The 17,770-nt window shown below is 52.8% G+C and overlaps 1 protein-coding gene across 9 annotated transcripts in view; it reads left to right on the forward strand.

The window, feature by feature from the left end:
• Positions 1-17,770, forward strand: part of TMEM63C (transmembrane protein 63C) — a 127,564-nt gene that overhangs the window by 93,589 nt on the left and 16,205 nt on the right. For all 9 annotated transcript variants that reach the window (XR_005791072.1, XR_005791071.1, XM_040477819.1 and 6 more), the window contains 8 exons: positions 4,384-4,421; positions 8,692-8,834; positions 10,219-10,267; positions 12,239-12,347; positions 14,579-14,652; positions 15,281-15,361; positions 15,474-15,597; positions 16,339-16,472. Coding sequence is in view for 7 of the 9 variants with exons in the window: in XM_040477819.1 (XP_040333753.1) it covers positions 4,384-4,421; positions 8,692-8,834; positions 10,219-10,267; positions 12,239-12,347; positions 14,579-14,652; positions 15,281-15,361; positions 15,474-15,597; positions 16,339-16,472 (752 nt within the window). In the remaining 2 variants the exon portion in view is untranslated. The remainder of the gene's footprint in view (positions 1-4,383; positions 4,422-8,691; positions 8,835-10,218; positions 10,268-12,238; positions 12,348-14,578; positions 14,653-15,280; positions 15,362-15,473; positions 15,598-16,338; positions 16,473-17,770) is intronic.

The raw sequence follows: 17,770 nt of genomic DNA on the forward strand, positions 1-17,770 counted from the left end.
ATGAAATCATGACCTGAGCCGAAATCAAGAGTCCGACCCTTAACCGACTGAGCCACCCAGATGCCCCCTTAAAGGAATTTCTAAAACTAAATTTCCTGCTTTTCTCAAATCTCTAACCCTCGTCACAGTCCTGGTCCTGCCCCAGCCCCGCCTCTGAGCCAAGGACTCACCTCCCACTTCATAGAGGAGAGTCCAGACATCAGGTAGGGACTCCTGCAACCTCCCGCCTCCCAACTCTGCTCGATGGAGCCCAGTCTTCCTTCTCTTGCCTGTCGGATGCCAGGGCTCCACTCGAGCCTGTTCATTCACTTAGCTGGCTGCCGTGGCACACCTGCTGTGGGCCACCGCTGGTCTGGGACCTGGGCAGTGAACTCAATGGACCAAGTCCTGCTTCATGGGACTTTCTGTCTGGGTGAGAGACACCCAGACAGATGCACGTATTGGTGGTAAGTGCATGAACTCAAAAAGCGGCAAGGAAGGCACTACTCAGTCATGGCACAGAGCTGGAGAGTTCCAGGTGGTGTCAGGGACGATCTTGGGCCCTCCCTGCCACGGCCCACACTGCCTGTCTCCCTCTGTACCTGTGCTGCCCACTTTCTCACTCCCACTTACTCCTCCACCCCTCCAGAGTGGCTCCCACCCCTGCGTTCCACCCAGACGAGCCATCGGTTGTCCCAGGCCATGAAATCCCAAGGGCTTTGCTGAGTTCTCATCTCATCTGGTCTCTCAGAAACATCCGGCCCTGTAGACCACCTTCCCTTCTTGAACAGGCACTTCCAGTCGCTTCTGTGCCATCACACTCTCTGGGTTTCTCTTCTGCCGCTCCTCTGTTCCTCCCCATCCCCTCGGCAGGCTCCTCCACCCCAGGGGTTTCCCTCAGCTGGTCCCAGACCTCCTCCTCTCTCTGCTGGGCGATGTCACCCACACTCCCAGCCTCGCCTGCCACCTCTGCACAGAACCCTCCTAAATTTCTGTCTCCAGCTAACCCTCTCTCTGGGCTCCAGACACATTTATCCAATGATCCTCAAAATATCTCCACATGGAGATTGTAAAGGCGTTTGGAGTTCAGCATGTCCAAAACATGCCACGACATCCCTCCACCCACCTGTTCCTAGATCCCTGGTTTCAGACTCTGCCCACCACCCACCCAGGTGCACCCCCTGGGTCTGGCCCAGGCCCCCAGGTACAGCCAGTTCATTACCAAGTTGTATTGCTGTCACCCTCCCAGTCTTGTTTCTCTTCACCTCTCCCACCACCCCCCAGGCCAGGCCCCCATCAGCCTCTTGTTGGATGAGGCAGGGTGGCCTCTAACCAATATGTCCACGCCTGTGTCCTGCCCCACCCATTTTCCACCTCATCTGTCCTTGTCTCCCAACTCCCCCATCCCTGACCACGGTGGCCACCTTTTAGATCCTTAAAAGTGCCACCTCCTTCCCTCCACAGGGCCTTTGGCCTGTCCTTCCCCCTCCCCCTCCCCGGTGCCCCCCTCCCCCCAGGTTAACACACTCACCCTTTGTTCAGATTTCAGCCCAAACGCCACTTCCCCAGGAGCCCCATCCCTGCCTTGTGGGTCCAGATCTTTGGTTTTACACGCATTGCTTTTCTTCAGAGCTCTTAACTCAGTCCGTAACAGTCCCTCATCTACCAGATCGGTCCAGGGTCTCTGCTCCCCCAACAAGAGCAGGTGCTGATCTGGGCTGGCCCACCACTGTCCCCACCCCACCCGCCCCACCCCCAGCCAGGCCAACCTGCTATGTAATTAACATCTGATTTGTGTTTGTTGGAGGCAGTGAGTGAGTAAAACCATATTCCTTCCATTATCATCCCTCCAAGAGACCTGGTCCCCTTATCTGCCAGGATCTGCCCCAAGCTGCGTGGAGAGCCTCAGACAAATTTGTCCCTTAGAATTCCTCTATAGAACAGGGACAGTCACGCCTACTTTACAAGGTTGACTCTCAGGTTTATTTTCGGAAGCATTGCTTTGGTTAGGTTTTTTGTTGTTGTTGTACAATGGCAAAAAGATCATTTATTTAAAAATATCTGAGGAATCATTACAGCAGCAGTGAGTTGGTCAAACTGCAGAGGTAGAAATGAGACGGGCAGGGAGAGAGTCTGGTGAGGTGGCCCGTGGATGCCCTGGCCAGGATGCTGGGGCCTCAGCCAGGCCGAGTGGCGTGGGTAAAGCAAACGGGTCATTACCCCATGTGGTGGGAGTGAGGAGCTTGGGGCCACCAAGCGAGGTGCGATGAACTGACCACTGTCACTCAGTCTTGTCAGCTGAGCTGGTTCCTAGGACCTTGTGGCCATTTCCTGCAGGGATGGGACAGGAGGAGAGGCGGCATCTGCTTCTCAGGCCTGCTGTTCAGGTGCTCTGTCTTGTGAATGGTTTGTGCCTTCCCTAGCTGCGGTGTAAACCCAGGGGAGCACATCCGCATGTGTGGGCCTGTCGTCCGTGAGAGAAGAGAGATACTGCACACATGCTCGCTCACGCATCTACGTCTGTGCAGTTTCTACAGGCACATAGGCCACACTTCTTCTCACGACCTCTGCCCTCTCAAGGACAGTCCTGTCCTGTGTGAATTCCAGGACTTGTACGTGCCATGTGGGGTATACACCTTTGCACCTGCCATAGAAGGGGTGGAAGTGACTCCCAGGAAGGTGTGTCCCCCGCCGTGCACAACAAACCTCCTCACCCACTAAATAAAGCACACCCCTGTTTGCCCATAGGTGGTGGTGCGAAAAACTCTCCTATGCGGAGAGTGGAGTTCAGACTCTCAGCCCAACTCCTGTTTAGCAACTCACGACTTCCCTGGGGACTTTCACAATCAATGCCACCAGCATGCTAGTCCCCTTCATTGCTGTGACCCATACTGGGCATCTGTATTTTAGTTCCTCAAGACATAACTGAGGACATGGTCCCCCCTAAGGTGGATGTCTGACCATCAGGCAACTCCATACAGGGAAGGGTACTTGGTGGGTCTTGTACTGAATGGAGCGAGGAACTTCCTTCTGTTTTCCTATCACTTCCTTTTGGGAAATACCCTTTCCCAATCAGCGTGGCACAGGGGAATGTCAGCCAGGCAGGCTGCCTGTTTCACTCATGTACTTGTGATCAAATGGGGTCAATCAAGAGTTAAACCTTTTCCAAGATTTTCCTAAACCCTAGAGTATCCTGGAAGGAATCACGCACCAGGGCAACTTAACCAGCTATTAGATCTGGCCACTTTTAGGGCCATGGGCCCCAGCCCATCATCATGCACACTCTCCCTAAGCAGACTTCCTTTCTAGGCCCCCTCATCACCTCCACGGCTGAGTCTGCCTTTCCCCACCACCCAGAAACCCCAGACAGCAAGACCTTGAGAGAAAGGCATAATCAACAGGACTCTTCAAGTTTATTTATTTTTGAGAGAGAGAGAGAGAGAGAGAGAGAGAGAGAACAAGTGGGGGAGGGGCAAAGAGACGGAGACACAGAATCCAAAGCAGGCTCCAGGCTCTGAGCTGTCAGCACAGAGCCCGACGCGGGGCTCGAACCCACGAACCATGAGATCATGACCTGAGCCGAAGTCGGACGCTTAACCGACTGAGCCACCCAGGCGCCCCAGTAGGACTCTCAGATGTAGGAGAAGAAACCCATCTCCAACTAGTGTTTAAAAAAAAAAAGGTAACATGTGGCTAGAGTGTGGGGAAATCCAGAGAGAAGTGGCTTCTTTGGGTACAACTTGATCCAAGTCCTGTGATGCTACCAGGATCCTCTCTCCAGGCTTTTTTTTTTTTTTTCCTCAGACAAGCTCCTGCCTGTAGCATCGAAGATGACACCAAGCCACTGCAGGCTCCATGGTGTTCACCAAGGTGCAGGAGCTCAGACGGAGAGAGACCCTCTCTCCCAACGCCCCTCTCAATCCCTTTAAGAGAATTTTGATCGGCCCCACTTGCATCATGTTCCCGTTGATCAGCTGACCACTGGTGGCGGACCCCTACTTGACGGACAGCCCACCGGGCCACATGCAACGGTGGGGGGGGGGGGGGGGAATTTCCCAAGCAGAAGCAATCAGGGACAGACAGAAACCAGACAACGTCCACTCTACAAACGGTCCCTTCTCTCCCTCCGGTCCAAGACCCACTAAGCCCCCATTTCCTGTAACAGGATGCCACATGGCAGGAATGTGAACTCATAGCTCACTTCCGGGGAGACCTCTCCCTGGACAGTCACCACTGATTCCAGATGGAGCCCACTTCCTTCCAGGACCCATGCCCTTCTCGCTGCCATCTCTTCCCTGGAAGGAGGCCCCTTGCTGACACTGCCTCATGTTTCCCAGGTTCCCACAGCTGAGGAGGGCAGGCCTGGGCCTGGATTTTCTCACATGTTCTCTCCTTTTTCCCCAGGGCTTCTATTCCTGGTTCTTCAACACCATCACCATGAAGTAAGTGCCTGAACTTTCCGAGCTTGTGATAGCAGCTGCCATATTTGGGTGGTGATGGGGGTGGGGCGTGCTGCCCTGCAGGTCTGGGCCCCGGCCTGCGTTCTGGACCCTCTTCCCCACTCCCCACTGACTGCCTCAGCCCTGCCCAGGCAGGGGACGCTTTCTGGGTCACAGTGGGTGAAATGGGACCTGGGCACAGCCCACAGCCCTCAGGAAAGGACCATTTTCTCATGCTTATAAAAATGCTTTTATGGATCCCACACTAGGAAAAAGAAATTCTTCTTGCATAGCTATTTGCTTTCTTTCTGTGAACACCATTCATCCTATTGAAATGGAAAAGAAAATACCAGGCAGAAGGGCATACTTCCTCTTGCCTCAGCACTGATTACAGAGGGACAGCCCCTTGTCCGCTTGCCTTCTGGATCTCTTTAGGGCCAGACCCCACTTGGCAAGGAGAAAGACCCCAAGTCACCTGTTTTCTCCTAATTACCCCACGCTTCATGATTTTGACTGCACCCTCCTGACTCTGCCCGGCTTCAGCTGAGCGCTTACCAGAACTCTCTGTCCCCACTGTGTGTATGTGTGTGCACACACACTCATGCCTGTGCACACGGCTCTGCCTCCACCTCAGAGCCCTGTACATTCCTGGGTGCTCCCTAAATATCCCCCATCTGTCCTGCCCTGTCCACCTTTCAAAGCCCTCCTCCAGGGTCCTTTCTTGCCTGGTGATGTCTGCCTTAGGGTACAGTCTCACTGCCCCTCAAAGGCCACCTGCAGCAAGGGGCCTGAATGGGCCTGCTAATTTGCTTTTTTGGCAAAGGTTCATAGAACTTCCTCTTGCATGTGCCTCCACACCCACCAGTCAGGCCCTGGCTGGGAGCATTTACACATTTTTCCAAGACCCCATCCCACCCCCTTGGGCCACCTCAGGGCACCCCCCCCCTTCCTCCAGACCTGCTGAAGGGGGCATGAGGCACCCTGACAGGGCCCTGGGAATCCTGAGCTGGGCTTAGGACCACTGGCCTCTGGTGTTTGAGCTCCAACCCCACTGATGGGGGAGTCCCCATGGCTTTGCCTCCCGGGCTGTCTTCATCATCCATCAGAGTTCCTAGTATCCAGAAGTGATACAGCTAGTTTGTGTGTGTGGTTCAGGGATCTTAGCCACATGTAGGGGGAGTGGAGGGGAAACATTTTATTTCTTGGCACCTTCTCTGGTTTTGCTTGGGTAAGTTTTAAAACATGCACAAGCTCACATTAAATATATTTTCATTAAGAGAGACCTGGAAGCCACCTCCAGGCCTCCTGCAGAGAGGCAACCCTTGTCCACAGTTTCAAGGGAATTTACTTTTTTCCTTTCCGCAAGCATTTGCCGATTTAAAACATGTTTAAATAATCAATAACGTGTCTGAACACTTGGAGCTGGTTACCCTGGGAAGCCATATGAGCTGGCTGTGGGTTCCCGGGCTTAGCAAGTTCGTGAAGAATGGGCCAGGGCAGAATGGCACATTAGCCAGCTCTTTATATGGGGAAGAGGGAGGGAAACCTGGGGTACATAGGCCGGCCTGAGCTGACCACACCCTCGGTCTTGGACAGCTGACTTTCTGGGTTTTCTGTTGTCTGCTGACCCATCAGCGGGTATATATGGGGGCAGGGGGAAGTGCATTTTTTATTGAAGTTGCAAGAGAGTAGCGTATGTGTAAAACTTAAAACTTCATGCAGTACGCATCTCTGTGGTGCACATGTGAATATGAAATAAAAGAGGCACGTCACTATGTTGGTGCAAATCCGTGTATACAGCTATTCATGTGTGCATACCCAGACCTGCGGGTCAGTGGGAGGTCAGTGTGCACAGTAGTGTGTGTTTCCGGGTGAGAATCCTCCCCCCCCCCCCCTACTCCACCCAAAGGTTCCTCCATGGGGAACTCATCGTCCAGGGAAGGAGGAAGGCTGGGCATTGTATTATGCATCCCGCACCCTTTGAGAACAGTGTCTAGACGGCAGCTTAATACATTTACTGATCAGGGACAAGGAAGCCAGAGTCCCAGTGTACAAAGCCCACAGAATCTAGTTGGAGAGGCAAAGGTTAACAAGACTCACTGTATATAATTCATAATGGGAAAGTTATCATTGCTGTGCAGGGGGTATTTGGGGGACAAGAAATTAATTCCAGCTAGGGCGTTCAGGAGAAGCAAGCTTTGAGCTAGGCCTTGAAGGATGGGGAGAATTTCCACTCTATGCCAAGTGCAGGACCCATCACAAATAAAGGACTACATGAGTGAAGGTTTGGGGCAGAGATGGGCAGGGAGCATCCAGCAATGGTCCGTCTAGTGTGGCTAGAAGCAAGGATACATGGCAAGAGAGAGGCTAAATGGTTGGGCTGGAAGGATCAGCTGGGATCTTGACTGCCATGCTGAGAATTCTGGGCAATACATCAAATGCTGTTTATGCTATAGTCACTAAGTTAAACAAGCACAACAACAAAAAACTAAAGGAGATTAACCAAGATGCTTAATAGTCACTATCTTGGGTTGGGTGAGATTCTGCATGAATGATTTTCTTCTCCTTTGTATTTCCCAAGATTTCTTTTTTTAAAAATTATTTTAATGTTTATTTATTTTTGAGAGAGAGACAGAGTGCAAGTGGGGGAGGACCAGAGAGAGAGAGGGAGACCCAGAATTTGAAGAAGGCTTCAGGCTCTGAGCTGTCAGAACAGCCTGATGTGGGGCTCAAACTCACAAACTGTGAGATCTTGACCTGAGCCAAAGTTGCAAGCTCAACCAATTGAGCCACCCAAGGCACCCCCAAAAATTTCTATAATAAAATTTCACTTTTCTTTCTTTCTTTCTTTCTTCCTTTCTTTCTTTCTTACTTTTCTTTCTTTCTTTTTTTTCTTTTCTTCTTTCTTTCTTTCTTTCTTTCTTTCTTCTTTTTCTTGAGAGAGAGAGAGAGAGCATGAGCAGGAGAGAGGGGCAGAGGGAGAAGGAGACAGAATCTTAAGCAAGCTCTATGTTCAGTGCAGGGTCCCATGTGTGGCTAAATCCCACAACCCTGGAATCATGACTTGAACTGAAATCAAGAGTCAGACACTCAACCGACTGAGCCATCCAGGCGCCCCATACTTTTAAATTTTTTATTGAAGTATAACACACACATGGAAAAGTCCACAAAAAATAAATGTCCAGCTCAATTACAGCAAATCAGATCAAGAACTGGAACATTGCCAACACTCCATCACTTCCTCCTCTCCAAAGGGAGAGTATCCTGACTTCTAACTCCATAGTTCTATATTGCCTATTTTTGAACTTTGTATACGAAAACATACAATATGTACTATTTGTCCCTGGATCTTTCACTCAACATTGTGTTTGTGAGGTTCAGCTATGGTCATTCATTTTTATCTCTGTATAGTATTTCGTTATATATACAGTGTTTTATATATATATATCATTATATATATACATATATATGTGTACATATATATATATATATATATCATGTATATACATACATTATCTCACAATTCTTGTGTCCATTTCCACCTTCGGTAGATGTTTAGGTTGTTTGAGGCTGTTATAAACAAGGCGTCTATGAGATTCTTATACATGTCTCTTGATATGTGCATGTGTTTCTACTGGAAATAATACTAGACCTGGAGTTACTAGGTCATAGGCTGTGCATACATTCAATTTCCTTAGATCATACCAACTGCTTTCCAAAGTGGCTCTGCCGGAGTCGTACCCATGAGTGTGGGAGAGCTCCCGGTGCCCCCATACCCTTGCCAACACTTGGTATTGTCTGACTTTCTAGCTTTGGTCAATCTGGCAGTATGGAGTGATATCTCTTTGTGGTTTTAAGAATTCCTTTTTAACTGACCCATTAAAAGAAACAACTTTTTAAAAAATAGGATGCATCTTGATCTCGCTGGTGGTTTGTCTGGTGCACGCACCATGGCAAGCACTCAAAATGTATGAAGAAGCAATAAAAGATGGAATGAATGCTTGATTTCAAAAGTGCTTCTGGATTCCCGAGTGAGTGTCTGTAACATAACTTCTGCCTTCGATATGCCTGTGAAATTCAGTGAAATACATTTGAGGCATAACAGAGGCTTTGAGATGAAGGGTGATATTTCTAAAAAAAAAAAAAAAAAAGAAAGAAAAGAAAACTTGGGGGTAGGTTGATAATCTTCTCTTCCTTTTCTCTACCTCCCTCCGACTTAAGCTGTGGCCACGCTGGCTCCTGAGGCGTGTCCTTGTCTGTGTGTCTCTTCCAGGAACGAGGATCTAATTAGCAAGTGTGGAGACGATGCCCGCATCTACATCATGTTCCAGTATCATCTCATCATCTTTGTGCTTATCCTCTGCATCCCCTCCTTGGGCATCATCTTGCCCATCAACTACACTGGAACCGTTCTGGGTAGGCGGAGCTCAGCGCGCCCTGCGCCTGGGCCACTCGACTTAATGGGCAGCCTGGTAGGCGGGGCAGAGCTTGGGTCTTGGTAGTCTAGAAATCTAAAATTTAAGTCCACATCTCGAAACTAGTTATGTGACCTTAGGACAACCCAAACTTCTGTCCTCCCATGTGGAGACTGGACCTGGGGCGTCCTTCATCACAAGTGCGGCCCAGGACCTGGCCCATGGCAGACACACAGTAGTAATTCAGTCTGGAGCTGAATGTTTACCTGCAGCCCCACCCTACATCTTGCCAGGTCTTTGCAGAGGCCTTTTTATGGCATGTGACCTACCGCAAAGATCCCTGAACTTGATCTCTCCCCATCCCCTCTGTGACAGACATAGCACTGGAAGTATAAAACTGGTCTCATAGGAAGTCTAGTCACACTCGTTATAAGAGGGTCCTTTTGATAGAATGACATTGTGGGTGTAGACTTGACCCTCGTCTGCTTCCCAGAAAATACCTTTGCTCGATCTAGCAAATGACTTCTTATTATATTAAGCACATCAATCCCCCCAGGCCTCAGATCCTCAGCTATCATGGGGATCAGGAGATGATGCCAGAGCCTGGCACGTAGTGAGTGTCCGGTGAATAACAGCCAGTATTTCACTTAGAAATGTGAAGATGGATGGAGCCGAAGGCTGTACAACTAAGTGGTGTAGCTTAGCACCTTAAGTGCCCATGTGGCAGCCAGTGGTACCCTGATTCCTCAGGCGTCTGTTTCTCCTCAGCCAGAGGCAGACCTCAGTTAATTCAAGGTAGCACACAACGTGCCACGAGATACCACCGCCACAGTAACTTCTGTCTTTCCAGATTCCCTTCGTAAGAGCTTGTGTGTTGGCAATGATACGTTATATTACATGTAACATATGTATAGTATATCAACGCAAGATTTCTGGACACATTTCGTAATACTCAGAGATGTCCAAACTGACAAACTAATACATTTTGCCAGAAGGCTTTACTCTGTCGAAAGGAGGCAATGTGACATTCTTGTGATTGTTGCCAGGGGTAACAGTGTTACTGATTTCTTCCCTCCACTCGTGCTGGGGCCCTGGGCTCCTTCAATAAGCATTTGCTGGTGTCTGCTTGATCCAGTTGGGCACTGGGGATGCCTCGTCAAGACCTGGCTGTAGAGCCCCAACCAGCAGTCTCAGGAAGAAGAAGAGGCCTCTTCTGGTTTTGTGGGGAGGTGGGGGCAAGTTCTGGGGAACAAGAGGGGAGGGGAGGATGTGGGCAGGCATCTCTAGACCCCAGGCATTCATTTGGGAACCTCGAACGCAAGCAGCTCCCACACTCACTCAATCAAGGAACCAGCTTTGAGATCAGTCACTTTCTTCTCTTTCAGATTGGAATAGTCACTTCGGTCGGACCACCATTGTCAATGTCTCCATAGAGTAGGTACCTGATCGTCTTACCTCCCATTCTACTGGCTCAGGGTTATTGGTGGGGAGAGAAGGTCCAACTTGTGGGTCAAAAACACGGGCACTGCTCTGCTGCTAAGAAAGGCCTGGTTTCCTTGGGACCCATGTACTGAGTAGGATGCCAGAAGTTGCATTCTTTTAGGGGGGCAGGACTCCTGCTGCCTCAGTGTCCCCACATCTGTAGTAGGTAGAACTACCCAAACTGGCCACTCCTGAAGACTTGGAAAGATGGTCCTGTTTGTTTAATATGTCCAGCCCCCAAGTGGCAAAGACCCTGCAGCAAGCAGAGGCTTGAGGTATTATTTCCTGCTCACAAAATAGGGCCAGTTAACCCTCATATAACCAAATAAAGTATAGACCTGATTCCCACAGCAGGGGGACTGAGGAACCACATGACCTGAGTTTATGCCCCACCTGTGCCATTAGCTGACCCTGGGTCTGGGGCAATGCACCGCCACCCTGAGCTTTATTACTAGTCTAGTCTGTGGTGGAGAAAGAACTGTTGGACGTGATTCGTGGATTTCAACAGCAGCCAACCTGATCAGATCAACTTGTACTGAGCCGGATGTGGCCCTGCCGGTCCTTGCAGAGAAAACAGGCCCCCAGGGTGTCTCGGCCAGGTGTGGCTGACTTCCTGACAAAGCTGAAGCAGCAAGTGTGAGAGGGGGTTCACACGCTCCTGCCCCACCCCGGCCCCTCTGCCCCCGCCCCCTGCAATCCATCAAACTCCCAAATCAGCAGAATGGGGCTGTGGCATCCTCTTAGCACCCCTTCCAGCCATCTCCTCCCCCACGGTGCTGCCGACACCAGAGCAGAATTCACCACCTTCTCCCCGGCCAGCCACGGTGGGGGTGCGGTGCCTACACCTTCCCAACAAGATGTCAATTTTTATTTTTATTAAAAAAATTTTTGTAATGTTGGTTTATTTTTGAGACAGACAGAGCATGAGTGGGAGGGGCAGAGAGACAGGGAGACACAGAATCCGAAGCGGGCTCCAAGCTCTGAGCTGTCAGCACAGGGCCCAACATGGAGCTCGAACTCTCGGGCCACGAGATCATGACCTGAGCCGAAGTCGGAAGCTTAGCGGACTGAGACACCCAGGCGTCCCCAAGATGTTAATTTTAATAGGGCAGGAAAGACCCTTCAAAATCCATACATCCGTATTGGCAGAAAGCAGGAATGTTCTTTAGAGACCGTATAAACTTGCCGGCTCTCAGGAAAGGAAGATTGAGACACCTAGCTGGAGGGGGATGTTACGTGAAATGTCAGGCACTGGGATGAGTGGTGAGGAGATATTTTGAAGCGACACAGCTTTTCTTTCCTCAGACCGCACCAAATAAGGTGGGCCCTATTTCTGAACAGCTTGGCCAGATGCCCCGGGACAGCATCATCTGAGCCCAAAGCCTGCGTGCCACCGCCCTTCCTACCCCATAGAGGCAGAGCAAACCCGCCGGGCCCTCCTCCCTCTGGACGCGAGTGTGACCCCCTGTCCCTCGCCACAGAGGTCAGATGACCCCTCCGCCTGGGCTGCTGGGCAGCCGTGGGAGCCTGAGCTGCGGCCGCCAGCAGCACAGCACAGCGGTGAGGAGTCGAAGCACTTCCTCTGCCCAGGCTCACCTGCCAGGGCTGCCCCGGCTAGGAGTGACCTCGGGCAGGCCACCCGCCACTCTGATCAAATGAAGATAGTCACAGTACCACCCTCGTATGCTGTTAGGGTCTAGTGAGAAATGTACATAAAGCATCTAGTCCCAGCCTGGGTCTGCCATATAGGAAGCACTCAACAAACGTTAGCCTTTAGCAGCCCACATGGGGCACCCGCTTCTTACCATGGCCGTCCCCTTCCAAGGTGCCCCTGTGTCTGGATGCACCAGAGGGTGGCCCAGGGGAGAACCGGATGGGGTGGGAGAGGATGGTCTCACCCCTCCTGTGTCTTGTTCTTGGCAGGAGTAAGGTCCTGTGGCTGCATAGCTGCTTCTCCTTCCTCTATTTCGTCATTAACTTCGTCTTCATGACCCATCACTGTTTAGGGTTTGTGCCCAAGAAGAGCCATAAGGTGAGTAAGCGAAATGGACTCCCGGAACTACTCCCTGCCAGCCAGAGCCCTCCCCAGCTGGACCGTCCCACTGCCAGCCTGCAGAAGCACCCCACATGGGCACGTTCTGCACACCTGTAGGGGGCAGTCTCACCTGAGCGACGCAAGCCTCCTGCTCTTAGCCCGGTGAATCAGCACCTGGCCCCTAGCACAGCTGTCCTGGGTGGTAAACCACTGAACTCTCCCAAGCCAGCTGGCAAACAGCTGTTCCCAGGTGCCTCCTACCGCTACACCCCGCTGCCTGGCCCCTCTCCAAAGACCCCTGGACCCCCACCATCCACAGACTAAGGGATTAACGAACCCCTGGGCCAGCAGGGGGGCTCCCATCCTCAGCGTTCAGTGCCCCCTGCTGGGGAATGCCCAAGTTCCTTGCCCTTCCACAGTCTCTGAGGTCAGAGACCCCAGGTCCTGGTCCAGTATCCTCCCTGTCCTGGTTTGGGTCACCCCACCCCACCTCCCAAGCAGGCACTGCGATAAGGAATAGCACAGCACTCGCCTGTTTTGAAGGTGATTCTAGGAAAAACCACTGGGCTGGGTGGGGGGGGGGAGTGGGAGGGAGAAGAAGATGCAGATAAGAGGCAGCCGTTAAGGAACGGGCACTTGGGGCAGCCTGGGGATCAGGCAGAACATGCCCCCCCCCCCCCCGCCGAGTTTTCCCAGCCTGAGTGGGGTGGGGGGCAGTCGGGCACCTTCCCGCCAGCTCCCCATCCATCAGCAGTGGAGCCTGCACTGGGCCCCTGACGCTTCACACCTGCTCAAGCTCCTGGCAGTCCAGGCGCTTGAAGTGCACAGCTGCCCTGAGGGTGTAGACGTGAGGCCCAAGGGCGGCAGGTGGGCCCTCAGCGCTGCCCACCTGAGCCGCACCCAGCCCGCACCCTCACCCTCCCCCTCACCCGCACCCCCACCTGCACACTCACCTCACTCGCACCCTTGCCCTCACCTGCACCCCCACCGCCACCCGCACCCCACCCTCACCCTCACCCACACCCTCGCCCCAACCCTCACCCCCATCCTCGCCCACACCCTCACCCATACCCCCACCTGCACACCACCCTCACTCCCACCCTCGCCCGCACCCCCACCCTCAACCACACCCCCACCCTCACCCTGACCCCCACCCGCACCCTCCCCCTCCCCCACACCACAACCCTCACCTGCACCCACACCCTCACCCACACCCGCACCCGCACCTGCACCCACACCACAACCCTCACCCACACCCTCACCCACACCAGCACATCCATCCTCGCCCACACCCCCACCCTCACCTGCACCCGCACCCTCACCAGCACACCCACCCTCGCCCACACCCTCACCCTCACCCTCACCCACACCCGCACCCGCACCTGCACCAGCCCAGCAAGGGAAGGGGTGTGTGGGCCGTCCAGACTGTGGCAGAGAAGGGGAGCCATGAAGACTAACACCCTTGGCTCTGGTGGAGTAGGACCAGCTCCCTCGACGCCATCCATCTTGAAGGACTGATGTGCTCTACCCCACCCCAGATCGCAAATCCACATACCCCTGAAAGGTTACTCTGAATGCCTAGTGGCTTGGGCACCCCTGAGCAGTGTGGACTCAGCTACACCAGCTTCCCTTTTCGTCACCAGAAGCATCTGCTGAGACTCCTGTCTCTTGCAGCTCACTGTCACCCTGAGGGGATGGGTCAGGAAGACATTTGAAGGGCTTCCCCATCACCTCCCCAGAGTCTAGCTCACCTCCTAACCCCCTGCCCAGTGTAATGTTGGAGACGGCCCCACTGACTTCTCGCGACATCCCGTGGCACAGCAGAGGTGCAGGGAGGCCAGAGTGATGGCAGGGTGAGGCCGTGCCGTCAGCCAGGAGCGGGAGCAGCCCCTGCCAGTCCCGGAGCTCCAGGCTCCCTCCCCGGCCCTCCCTGTTGACAGCTTCTGCCTCTTTCTCCCTTGACCTCAGCTTTCGTTGGCAGTTATTCTGGATCAGGATCACGGAGAATAACAGAGGCGTGGCCTGCCTGCCTGCAGCTTCCCGCAGCCCACAGCCTGCTGACCTCGGGGACACAGGCCAGGGAAGCTGGCACTGAGCTTCCCCAGCAAAAGGGCAGCCTGGTCGAGTAGCAAGCCTGTTCCAGACAGTTCTGGGCCACGCAGACATCCAGACATCCAGGAGTCCTGTGTAAACACACTCTTCTCTCTCCATTTGCCTTCCCCACTTAGGTCACCAGGACACTAATGATCACCTATGTCCCCACGGACATCCAAGACCCAGAAATCATCATTAAGCATTTTCAGTAAGTCGGTCAAGTGGACTGAAGCGTGGATTGCCTCTTCCCGGTAACCTTGCCTGATTCTTCGTGTGGATAGTAAGCTGGCATAGGATGGTGGAGCGAGAGAGACACCCCAGGTGATAGCTCATCCTGGGCTTGGCTCAGGATTAGCTTTCCAGAAAGGGGGAGGCCCTGTGGCCAGAGCAGGCTTTCTGAAGTCAAGGGATTTCCCACATGGCATACGTGTGGTGGGTGTAAATTTCCCTTCCCTTGCTGCTCCAACCAAATGCCTGGCAAGCTCCTGGACCAGTTATCTAGAGTAGGTCATCTTGGAGCATCTTTCGTGACCCAAGGTCCTAGCCCCAGGAGATAATTATTTCTCATGGGCAGCAATTTCTAGGTCTGCCCCCGCCTGGCTCTATTCTGGACCATATGGGAAGGATGTGGCAAATCTTAGATGACCAGGGATCAACTCTGAAATTTGACCTTAGGAACGAGTAATGGTGTCCCCCATCTAAGAACCAGGGACCACAGACAGCTGAGCCACTCAGCCCTGTGGGCTATAGTTCTGGGGGGGGGAGCGGATAGTATGGGGAGGATGGCATATCCCCAGCACCACAGGCTAGTTCAGCATCCATGTCTGTGGCTACAGTGAGGCCTATCCAGGGTGCGTGGTGACCAGAGTCCACTTCTGCTATGACGTCAGGACCCTGATCGATTTGGATGATCAGAGGTGAGTCTGCAGCGGGGTCTGTCTGGATCTGGGGTGGGGGTACAAGGGGAGGATGTGGCTCTGCTGGTCCCCAGCCACAAGATCCCTCCTCCCACTGCCCACCGGCCAACAGGCGCCATGCCATGCGGGGCCGGCTCTACTACACTGCCAAGGCCAAGAAGAATGGGAAGGTGATGATCAAGATCCACCCCTGTTCCCACCTGTGCTTCTGCAAGTGCTGGACCTGCTTCAAAGAGGTACCTGGCCCGGGCATCAGGGGACACAGCAGAGGAGGGGCTGGGGCACTGGGTCTCCAGCTCTGTCCAGGGCTCTGGACCCTTGGGCCCCATTCAGATCTGCTCTGGTGCTGTGGCACCCAGCTCCTCCCTTCTTTTCCCTCCTCCTCCCTCCTGCCTCCCTGTTGAGAATGTAGAGGAGCTGAAGCCTTTCTTGGGTGATCCAGGGAGGCTTGCTCATGCCCACTTCTAGTCTTGGATGGGAGGACCAGAGAGAACACAGTAGACTGCTGTAGGGTGCCAGGCCTTAGGCTCTCAAAGGGCTAGGACTGAAACATTTGAAGCCACTGGGCTCCATCTTCTTACCCAACCACCGTGGCTAGGAGGAGGCCACAGGGTAGGACCGAACTCTAGCCAGTCCAGAAAAAGAATCATCCCTCTTCTCCAAAAATGCCGCAGACACATTCTAACGCTTCTTTAGAGTCCAGCCCAAGTCCAAAAGCACCCCCTAACCCCCAGATGTGCCTTACCTTCCCCAGATCTAAGAGCAAGGAGCTAATTTCAGAGTCACAGCCTCTCCCTGTTCTTAAGTTGGGATCTTGGAGCCCAATGGGATCCTGAGCTCTTTGCCAGGCTTTGAAGGGGGTTGGGAACAGTACTAAGGCCTCAGGCCCACCACTCAAGTGGAAAGAGGCCAATGCCCAGGTGAGGTCTTCCTGGAGCTCTGACTTCCCCAGCTCTGAGGGCCAAATCTCACCCCAGGTAGATGCAGAACAATATTACAGTGAGCTGGAGGAGCAGCTGACTGATGAGTTCAACGCTGAGTTCAACCGCGTTCGGCTGAAGCGTCTGGACCTGATCTTTGTCACCTTCCAGGATTCCAGGATGACGAAGCAGTGAGTGCCAGGGCCAGCAGCTTGCTGTGCCCAGCCCTGCAAGTGGGCTTCTGCTTCTGTGAAACCATCCTCTTTCACCTCATTCCAGCCAAGGGGGGAAAGAGAGAGAACCTCCCTCTAGTTTGCCATGTTCTGACCGCCCCTCCAGCCCGCTGTGTTCTCCGCAGGCAGCCGCCATCTTGCTTTCCAGAGCATGTCTGCATCCATTTCCCCACAGCTGCCAGGCTCAGCTTGTCTCCAGAGATACCCAGGCCCTGGGCTCCCCATTCCCTAGGTCCTTGCTTCAGCATGGAGGTGTTAAGAGTAGACATCTTGGTTCCTCTTCCAGGCCTTGACAAGAGTGAATCCATTTTTCCCCCATTACATATTACCCCTGTCCTCACCACAGGTGAAAGAGTCAGAGTAGAGACTCTCTGCTTGCTCTTTCTCCTCTCCTGCTGCAGGTCTCCCCTAATTCATAGCCTTACAGCCTCCTCCCTCCTCTGCCCCAGCCTCTGGCAGCTCTACCTTGATAGGGAGTGGGTTAGATGCACTCTGGAATGTTCTGGAAGGATCCTAAGGACAGGGTCAAATAGATGGGAACCCCAGAATCAGTCCCTTGAGGATTGTGGGGGCCCTCCTTTCTCTTAGGGAGCCTGGTTGTACATAACACTTGGTCTTCACTCACCCATACCCTACAAAGGAGCAGTGGAACAGCCTAGAATTTAGTCAGATACAGTTGTGTGCAATTTTGCAAGTCGCTTATACTCTCCAATTTCTTATCTGTCAAATTTGGTTCCTTATATCTTCCCTGTCCACCTCCCAGAGGGATACGAAGGGATATATGTTCTATTTAGTATATATGGTATATCAAACAATATACCAACGTGAGACAACACTGTTTCTTTTCCGACACACTGTCATTCGGTAGAAAGGATCTGAGGTTTAATTACAGCAGAGATGTGAATTAGAAAACCAAAGACCCAGGGCCAGCATCTGCCCCTCTTTGGTTGTGTCTCAGGCACCTCAATTTAGTAAGCCGTGCAATTGGGGCTATATTCATCAACCATTAGCTCAGTGTCAGGCATACAGAAAGAACTCACGTGGTAGCTATTAATACTAAGATGAGGCTGAAATTAGTACCTCTGGCACCAACCTCAAAGAGCGTGTCTTTGTGTTGTCACTTCTATTAAGGGGGAAGGACATTAACTGAGAACCATGTGGTCCCCTCCCTTCCGGGGTTGTCCCTCCCTCTGTGCCCCTTTTCTCCAGGGACTAGGCTTTAGGAACTGCCCACCTCTAATGTCCTGAGAGGCATA

Source organism: Herpailurus yagouaroundi, unplaced genomic scaffold (assembly GCF_014898765.1).
Source record: "Herpailurus yagouaroundi ecotype Mexico unplaced genomic scaffold, PumYag 141, whole genome shotgun sequence".
In the NCBI taxonomy this organism is placed as follows: domain Eukaryota; kingdom Metazoa; phylum Chordata; class Mammalia; order Carnivora; family Felidae; genus Herpailurus; species Herpailurus yagouaroundi.